This window comes from Populus alba, chromosome 7 (assembly GCF_005239225.2).
Source record: "Populus alba chromosome 7, ASM523922v2, whole genome shotgun sequence".
NCBI lineage: Eukaryota > Viridiplantae > Streptophyta > Magnoliopsida > Malpighiales > Salicaceae > Populus > Populus alba.
The window spans coordinates 12269842-12280216 of NC_133290.1; the positions used below are offsets into that span (position 1 = coordinate 12269842).

The 10375-nt window shown below is 32.5% G+C and overlaps 1 protein-coding gene across 1 annotated transcript; it reads left to right on the top strand.

The window, feature by feature from the left end:
* Positions 1-3793: 3793 nt before the first annotated feature.
* LOC118043583 (uncharacterized) lies at positions 3794-5749 on the top strand. The gene is made up of 3 exons (XM_035051600.2): positions 3794-4442; positions 4531-4660; positions 4765-5749. The coding sequence occupies exons 1-3, from the start codon at positions 4310-4312 to the stop codon at positions 5522-5524; spliced, it is 1023 nt and encodes a 340-aa protein (XP_034907491.1). The 5' UTR covers positions 3794-4309; the 3' UTR covers positions 5525-5749.
* The last annotated feature ends 4626 nt before the right edge of the window (positions 5750-10375 follow it).

The following is a 10375-nucleotide window of genomic DNA, read 5'->3' on the forward strand; positions in this document are numbered from 1 at the left end:
TGTTTATGTTCTTCCTTAGTTATTTCCCAAATCATTTAGAAAATATAATCATGCATGGAATTAAGCAAGCCCCAAAGTCCCACTCTTGTAGTAGAAAGACTTGGACGATTATCAAAATATGGACGCCGGTGTGGGGAGGGGAGAGAGATAGGTGGCCTATTAGCACAGTGGTTGGTTAGAATGCAAAATCATCAAGCACACGTGGAAAGCTGGAACGAGATCCATTTGAGTACTCAATTCAAAATATATAAGGTAATAATGAAGGACAATACTAGCTAATGATCTTATGCCCTACATTGCATCAGGCAATCAATAAAACTAATCAACTTGCCACCTCCTTTATTAGGAAATTGCTAAATATTCTATTGTGTTGGTAACATTTTTTAGTCATATTGTTACTAGATTCACTCATTTATATATATAAACTTATTCTGTGCTCGTTCATGGGACATGGATGACATGATAGAGGTTCCAGCGAGTTGGAGGAAGAAAACAACGACGCTTGGAAATTATTACACTCCATCCACTAACACGAATGTGTGATTAATTTATAGATCATATTATAGGTCTAATAATTTCTAGTTAAAAGGTGGCCATATATACAATTTCACCATTCAGAACTACATCTCGTTTAATCCTTTGATCCCCAGCCTAACTTTAGTTTTCTGGGTTTTGTGGTAAAATTAAGTTCCTGCTAAATCCCTCTTAGACTAAGTTTTAAATAATTTTCCATGGATTGATATGGGTGAAAAATGATGATTTTACAATTTTACGACTTTCTCTCATCTCGAATTCCGAATGATAATGCAAGAAGAGTGTGCATTAACCAACCAAGTTATTAAACCTCAAAAAAAAAAAAAAAAAAAAAACCTTAAAACTTATGCATGAATCAGTTTATTGGTTAGGGATTAAGAATGTATAAAAATGTATTAGCTAGGTTTATGTATTACCGCGTTTCGTTCACACCAAGAAAAAACAAGAGCTAGATTACATTCTTCTCACAGAAGACTTCCCCAACTTTCCTCACGAGGACGGCTGGAGTTGGTTATGGTGAAACTAAATAAATAACTATCGTGTAGGAATATTATAAGTAATGCTCGCTTTATATTTATTTGAGATCAAGTGAACATATATATATATATATATATATAACTTGTGATCCTTTCTTTCATTTCATTATGTGTGGAGAGTTCACATTTTGGAGTCGTATGATTTGTTAATTAATTTTCTAATAAGTCATCTTCACTTGCAGACGGATATGTAATGTTTTTGAGAATCTTCCCTGCATATTCATTCATTAATTAAAAGACCTGTTTCCGGAGCTCCTTTGGCCTTGTTCATCAATTGTTTTTTCCCTCTAGAAATTAAAAACAAATATTATTAATGTTAGTTACGAAACATGTTTGGAATATTCAGTACTGTGATCAGGAGAAAAGAAGAAGAATTTAGAAGAAACAAACACAATATATGTCGCTGACCATTGAGCAATCGAGTTTCAAAGTAGTCTCCATTAAATTCATAAATTATTCTAGAAACTAGATGTGCATGTCTCTATTCGTGACAAATTAGCTTAATTTGTTTCGTTTCTGAGTTTATTACATGAAAGTTGTTGTATTTGTCTGTTTTTAATGAAGATATGGAGGAAGAAAGTGAATATATACCAGCTAATTAGTAGCTGGATTTTTTTTTCTTTTCCTTCTTTCTTTTCACCCAAATCTTTAATACACGGGGCACTTTTTTTTAATTATTTTTTACATAATTAGTTTTACTATGTTGCTTTATTATCTGTTAAGATTTTATAGATTTCAAGAGGTTCTAAATTAGTTCTGATGAAAATGATTTTTCTAGATCTTCTAAATGTCTAATTATATAGGAGCAACTATCTTATTGGCTCTTTTCTTTTTCAAGCTTAAATTAGGCTTGAAAGATATTATTTAAGAATTTTTTTAATTTCTTGTTATTGTTGGATTTTTTTATTATTTAGATTATGAATTTTAATTTAATTAAAATTTCACTAATTAATTATGATATTTGTTCTTGTACTAAACAACTTTGTAGGCTATCTTCTAAAAGGAGATTGATTAATTATTGTCTTTCAAAATATATTTGAGTTTTCTATACAATTTTCTCTATTATTAAGGGTTGTAATCTTAGGCTTGAAAACCCTAATTTTTTTTTTCTCAATAGTTTAGATCTGTAAAACTTTAGGAATTGAGGAATCATATTCATACTATATTTTCTGTCAATCGATATCAGAGTAAATTGACATGTTTGATGGATAAAAATGTTAGAAAAAATTAACATTTTATTCCACGATGTAAGAGGGTAAGGTCATTTGGAGAACTCTGAGGGCTCAAGAAGTGGTGCAAATAACCCAATCATATATACTAGATGCTATATTTTGTGCCAACGTAACTAACGCATGGTCCGAAGTATATTAGAAGTACTACTTTGACCATATTAAGCCTCAAACTTGTCAAACTAGAACATTTCCCAAACAAAAAAGATTCAAATAATTAAAGCAACATAATTACATCAATTATACATGCACAAGCATATTCTTACAAAATATCCATAATTATGTACAAACATCTCAACATAAACTCAATCCATAGTAATTACATAACTAACATCATATATGTATGTATACAATCCAACATGAAAATATAAAAAAAGGTCTCCAAAAACATACAAGGGAAGATAATATTTCAAGCCTATTTTGTCAATTATTTATGTTTTCAAGCCTAAATTAGACTAGGAAGATAATATTTCTTTTTATTTTTTTATTTTTTTTTATATTTAGATTAGGGCTTTCAATTTAATTAGGATTTTACTTATCAATATAAGAGGAGATTGATAAATTATTGACTTCAAAATTATATTTGAGTTTTCTATATAATTAAGGAATATAACCTCGAGAACCCTAGTTTTTTACTCTAGAGTTTAGAACCACCTGTAAAACTTCTGGGACTGATCAGTAACCCTAATCCAAGCTATGGCTGCCAGTGAAGGGATATAAAATGTGAAGGTGGGGCCCTAGCTAGTGACGTGATGTTATTTCACGTGATCTTCCATTGGGAGAAAAAAAAGTAGGAAATTACTTGGAAAAAAAAGAAGAAGCAACATAATGAGAATTCTATTAGTCGTAACTAACGTAATTGTTGCTCAATGTGGTAATTATGACAATAAAGAACGTATTGTGATTGTCATGTGAAGTTTGCTCCCATTTGCTAATTAATTAACGGGCACTTACAAAAAGTTGAAAAAAGCGTAATCTGGCCAGGAATTTCAGAAAATGATCATGAGGCCCCATCTTCATTTACTGATAATAAAAACATTATGGTAACATGATTCAGAGTAATTTAGAGATCGCTGGCATGGCGATGCACTGGGTGACGAACGAGGCAGCTTAATTTGTTGCGTGCATGGAATGAGCTTCTATGCTCTGACCATCGAAGACGTGCCATCTGTTCCCTGATGCTGACCTCTTTCTTAGTTTTAGGACTTCTGCATTAGTTTGTTTTTGACCATCGTTAGCCATTCGATCTTTGGATCTCAAATTTGCCCTCACCATTTTGAAGTATAATAATAATTATATATAGAACTAACCTACCTTGCCCTTGCGGGGACAACCTAGCCAGCCAGCTAGCTAGCTACACTCTTTAGATATATCGGCCAGAATATATACGTGCGGCAATATATATGTCAAAAGGAGAATATGTGAATTCTTGGAAAATATATATATATATATATATATATATATATATATATATATATATATATATATATATGTATTTGATGGGCTTCCTGATCTCAGCAATATTGAAATGGAAGACAGGCTTTTTCATGATTCCCAATGTATAGAAAATCTGCACCAGGGATGTACTTCTGAAGTTCTTCTGATATATATTGAGGTTAGAGGCCAGTCGCGGATGGAATATTGGAATCCAAAAACATTGTGCCCTACCACGAGCTACCTGTCTTGATTATTGAACATATTTTAGTAGTTTGCTGCTGCTTAAAATATTATGGCTGATTGATTAATTAAGAGTAATTAATCACCTTAGAGGGGGGAGACGGGGAGGGCATCGCTGACATTTCAAGAAGAAAAAGGTCATTGTTGTTTGGCTTAGCAAATGGGAAGCTACCACATCAGCCTGCTTCTTTTTTGGGCTCTATTATATCAGGGTGGCATTAAACATGGAACGCGTATAAATAGCAAGCCTGCAGTTAATGGTTGGATCAAAGGGAGGCAGCCTAGTCTTGAGGTGAAAAACATAGGATACAGTACTGTCTTATACTCTTGAAAATGGGCAGGTCTCCTTGCTGTGACGAGAGCGGTCTCAAGAAAGGTCCCTGGACCCCTGAAGAAGATCAAAAACTTGTCAAATATATCCAAAAACATGGCCATGGAAGCTGGAGAGCCCTCCCTAAACTTTCTGGTATGTATTTTATCTATCTTTCTGTAAATATAGGACTACTCCATCCCCGTCTCTCACTCTGTCTCTAACAAGGAGTTTATTTTTGCAGGTCTTAACAGATGTGGGAAGAGTTGCAGGTTAAGGTGGACAAACTATTTAAGGCCAGATATCAAAAGAGGGAAATTTTCTCAAGAAGAAGAACAAACAATTCTAAATCTCCATTCCGTCCTTGGCAACAAGTAACTAGTTAAACATTCACCTTTCTTTTTCGCCGCATCTTAGTTACTGGATTATTCATGTTATCTGTACTTATTTCCATATTCTTCTACTTGTTGCTTTGAAGATGGTCTGCAATTGCTAGCCACCTACCGGGTCGGACCGATAATGAAATCAAGAATTTCTGGAACACCCACCTGAAGAAAAAGCTCATTCAAATGGGTTTTGATCCCATGACTCACAGGCCTCGCACCGATATCTTCTCAAGCTTACCTCATCTTATAGCCCTAGCTAACCTGAAGGAGCTCATAGATCACCATTCATTGGAAGAACATGCTCTGAGACTACAAACAGAAGCTGCACAAATGGCAAAACTTCAATATTTGCAGTATCTCCTTCAACCTCAACCTCCTGCAGCTTCTAATACTGCAACAAGCTCAAACAACCTAAACAACATCGGTACTCTTAGTGACATCGAAGCCTTTAATCTCTTGAATTCACTTGCTTCACTCAAGGATAGCCCAGTGTCAAGTTTATCCCAGTTGGATTTACCGGCTTCCTCTCTTCAAGGGATCAATGATTCAATCCCCTTCTCCCATTTGCCTGACTTACAAATCCCTTGCAACTATCAAACACCACCAACCAAGGGCATGGCCCAAGCTCCTGAGTTAACAGTGTTTAGTCAAGGAGAGAACTCGCCCATTTCTCCATTTCATTTCCCTTCATCTTCAACTCCATTTCCTCCTTCTGCAGTTCCACCTGTAACACAGATATCTAGCATGGTCAACAACTTGGGAGATGCCTCTAGTACTTCAAGCTATGGAGAAGAAGTTCCTTCAGTTTGGCATGACCTCCTTGAAGACCCTATGTTTCATGATATTGCTTAGCTTAAATTTCTCATATGTGAAAAAGGTTTGGAGTTTCACCACCACTTCACTGTGTAATAACACAACATTTATACACTGTTTGTAGCTGTATGTATACTTTAGGACATTGCACTCATCATGGTAGATAGATTTACATGCATGTTTTATAATTTAAGCAGAGGCTTTCATCATGGAGTGTTACCAACCATTAATTTATATGCAATTGAGAGACTGATTTTACTGAGAGATCTCATCTGATTTAATTGCCATTTTTTTACAGTAAACAAGTTTCTATAGCTTTCACAAAGCTAGCTAACATCTAGCAATAATGTTGCATGAATGACCAGTGATCTTCATGGCAGGTAGGTCATGAAAATTAATTATTTCTTGCATCTATAATAATAATATTAATTAAAGAATAATTAATTATTCTACATTGCTTTGTCTTATCAAATAGCTAAGATGTTTTCCTTTGTGTCCTGAAACGTGTTGACATATCTAATACATATGCATCAAATTAATAATTGCCTTGAACTTCTCTTCTTTCTCATTTTAGAAAACTCTTGGAATCTTAGAAGAAGCATACACATAAAATATTGTATAAATAAAACATGTTATACCAAAATCCTCTATACCAAAATCCTCAGCTCTCCATTTCTCATATTTGTGTGCAAGTAATTGACAGAAGTCTGAAGAAAATAACAGAAAACCTAGAAAACAAATACTTTGTTATTATTAAGGATCGAAAGAGATCCTATATATGTAAATACCTTATATAGAAATAGTTATTATTTGTAGTAAATTCCATCATTGTATTGTATACAATCCTAAAGGTATAAATACAAAGGGATGGTTTCCCTTATTAACAATCATCCCAATTATACAAAAAACTATCTCTCAATCTTAACTTGGTATCAGAGCAACAAATCGTCCAGCAGCTCTCTCAATCTTAACTGTTATATATAATATATAAAAGTTGCAGCCCATTAATCTGTAGAGCTTCACTGATCAGAAGTCGTGATGTTCACACATGAGAAAAAGTTTTTTGATCTGCAGTTTTCTTTGGTAATTAATGTTTCTTAAATATATTTAGATCAGATAATTGACCAAACCTTTTGATCTGCCCTAGCCAACCACTCTAAAGGAAGTGGATACAAAAACTCCATGTCGATTACTATCTTGTTCCTCTTTAAAATGGCTTTTTTTCTTTTTGATATATATATATATCAGTGGAAGATACTGCTTGAGATTTTGTGTTCATAAAAATTTTCTTAAGAGAGAGAGATAGAGAGTTGACAAAAGCTTCTATGTCAAATAAATGACGTACAACTATCCTTCAATGATAAGGAGGGACCCCAGGTAGTTGGGGAACATAAAAGGCTTGGTGCTACGACTAATCTAACCCACGAAACCATGAGTGTTTTTCAGCTTTCAAAATCTTGCCTGGATAACCTCACCCTTTGATTGTTGTTGCTTGCTTTAGAGAGTATTGTTAAAAGTCATGTTTTCCTCTTATGGAGAGGTTGATATTGAAGCACGCGCTACTGCCATTAATGGAGGCTCATGTATGGACATTCCTATCCCAGATAATTGATAAAATTAGAAGAAGACACTTGTAGTTTAATTGATAAAAAATATCAGGATATATGCTTGTAATTATCGATTCTCTCAAACTTTTGTGACAATGGCGTGTTTAAAGCCCACTTTTCTAAATTGCATGGCGTGTTTAAGAGATTAAACTGTTCTGAGTGCTGATCTTAAGGTTTGAATTCAGAACCTCCCTCACTACTGGGAAAAAATTTCTTGAAAGAAGCTTTGTAACTCTGAGAGTGCATCTCTCCCTTCTTGGAAGATCCATTTAAACTAAACCATATAGATAAATTGGCATTCATATATCAATATTGATGATATTTCATTTATGTTTTCATGTGTTATATCTATTTTCTTAAAGAATCCAGCTAACTAGTGCCCTTGGGTTTATGTTAAGCATCATTTAAAACTCATAATCATCTATGCTTTCCTATTGCACAAAAGAATTTGTTTTAAACACCAAAAACAATTTCTATACAAAAATGGCTCATATAATATATTTAATTGATATAATTAAATTTCTTCTGAATATTGAGTTTTCATTTGTTTAAGCATAAGTGCATTTATATAATGCTTAATTGTGACAAGGAAAATGGCAGGATATTTAATTGTTTATGAACTCTCTGAAGTCGGATAAAAGAATTTACCTTTACTAGTAAGATCTTTAACGTGGTTTATCAATTAATTATTATTATTATTATTATTATCCTTTCATTTCTTCATCTTCCTTCTAAAGAGTTATTATCATCAATACCTTCAATTTGGATAATTTCGTAATATTAAAAAATAACATAAATCATAACTTGAGATCTCATCTAATAGTTTAAGCATTTAGATTGAATTGGTTCTTTAACATGGTATTAGATCTTTGATGATCAAGCAATCATGAATTTAAATCTCATCATCTTCATTTATTTTAAAAAATAAAAACAAGGTAATATGAGTCTATGTAAATTTCAAGTTTATAAGGCTTTCACTTGAGGGAGTGTATTAAATAATAATATATATTATAGCTTATAACCTCACCTAAGAGTTTAAATTTCAAAATTAAATTGGTTCTTTGATAAGCAACAAGACATGAATATTCCACTAAAAAGTTGAGCTAAAAAGTTTTGTTTTGGTGTTTTTATTTTGGAATTTGTACAAACAATCATATGAAGTAATTTAATCAAATCTCATGATTGAATCCAATTCCAGTACTAATCTTTCTAATTAAGACAAAATTGCCACATGGAAAAACATATATAAACCATTTATCTATAACTATTCTATTAGTTAGTAAAGAGTATCATAGATCGATGGGAATTCTTCTATAGCTGACACAAAATATAGGAATTGTAGCTAGGATCAACGTGGGGTCTCTATATAATTGGTAGAATTCAAGCAAGTTAATTTCATCTTGCAAGTTTTCTTAAGAAACAAATATTGGACACATAATCGAACGGCATGGAGGGATGTGTCCGAGCAATATCTCAATGACCGTGGTCGTGATCAAGTCGAGACCAGCTATGCCAGTGTAGTCGGCTGAGACGTACAGAGGATGAACTCACGGATTCATTAATCTGTGTTCAGCTTGTCTGGACGCCTCTACGATGCTGTTTTTGGGGGTCAACTTCTAGGTTACCATTCCTTGTATCTTCCTACACTCAAAGATATAACGAAAAGTTCTATGACTTGTGATGTCGTTTTGATGGATAGGTTGATCTAATCTAGGAAAAACGGTTTAACGGAAGAGTAAAGTATTAGTAATCTACAACATGTGTAAAGACAAAGACTAACATGCTAATTTAAATAATTTTGTTGATTAAATAAAATATATATATATATATATATATAATTAAGTTGAGTATATTCGATATTTTAAAACTCTTAAATCCTACTATTTCTCTAATGAGTAGGTGGACTTATTTTCTTCCTTTTCTAACAAGGGATTGACTGTAATGCATCTTATACTTAACAGACCCGTTAACTTCACTAATCAAGACAAAAAAAAAAAAAAAAAAAAAATAGGAGACTTAGAGGCCTCTCTCTCAAGAGGTGTTTCATTAAATTTTAATTTTTTAAAAAAATTTAATTTTTACTTATATTATTGGATCGTTTTGATGTGTTAATATAAAAAAATAATTTTTAAAAAATTATAAAATATTATTTTGATATATTTATAAATGAAAAGTATTTTAAAAAATAACAGATATATATTAAAGTACTCTCGAATACTATATTAATAACATATTAATTGTATAAATAGAAATTAATGAGTGGCACTTTTATATGGATCGTGAGACGTTTTGAGCAAGTTAAACTTCGAGCTGTTGTGGAAAATAGTAATGGAAGCTGATTAAAGTCAATGTAGCCATATTTGATGTGAGAGAATTCATAAACATATGATGTAGATGTTTATTAATAATTAGTTTGCTCACAAAAGTCACAGCTAAAAAACAATCCAAGAGTTATACCACTTTCTATGGTTGAATGATGAAAGTCCGAGGACTTGTATAATAAATTAGCACAGCATCTTTTTCTCTTTAATTATTTTACCAAAAATGTACGATTTTATTTATACATCATTTAAGATTATTATTTTTTCAAAATGATTTTAAGGGTGCGTCTTTCATGTCAATCATTTTCAAATATAAATGTGACGGAAACAATAATTACAGGTAATATATTTTATAATTTCTAGTATATGGTAATAAGTTGCTCTTTTACGTATATATTCATATGCAGTCTAGTACAAATTGTTTTTCCAAGATAAACAACCCTAGCTCCGAATCATCGTTTCACATTTTTTTGTTTTTAGTGGAAGTTCTTGGGTCATTTGGCCCTACTGGAAGTCCAAGTACATGTAAATCTCGAGCAAAAGTCCGCAGCCGTACATGGCCTCCATTGAATTGTTTGCCCTAGTTGTGCTTGAAATGAAACATATCACATGAACATGCACTTGGTAATCTCATGGGAGTTAATAGTCTTGTCTTATTATATATAAAACATTAAATCTTGATGGATAGCAGAAGAAGCCTTCTTGTTTACCACTTTACCTGTGAGCTTCGTGTGAAGACTGCAACAGACCTAGAAAATATGTTGTTCTTAACTAAAGAAAGATCGTGACAATACAATTGGAGAGCTCTTAATGGTTGTTTTTATATGGATATCCTGAGACTTGTACACTAAATATTAGCATAATTCAAAAGGGTTGATGATTTTCTATATATATATATATTCCAAGACTTCTGAGCTAAATTTGGTCAAAAAGAAGAGGAGCGAATGGAAATCATGATTGCA

Excerpts from the sequence above, each read along its gene's own strand:
- LOC118043583 (XM_035051600.2), top strand. The coding sequence starts at position 4,310 with ATGGGCAGGTCTCCTTGCTGTGACGAGAGCGGTCTCAAGAAAGGTCCC. Across the intron at positions 4,443-4,530 it reads AGCCCTCCCTAAACTTTCTG|GTCTTAACAGATGTGGGAAG; the intron begins GTATGTATTTTA and ends TTATTTTTGCAG. Across the intron at positions 4,661-4,764 it reads CATTCCGTCCTTGGCAACAA|ATGGTCTGCAATTGCTAGCC; the intron begins GTAACTAGTTAA and ends GTTGCTTTGAAG.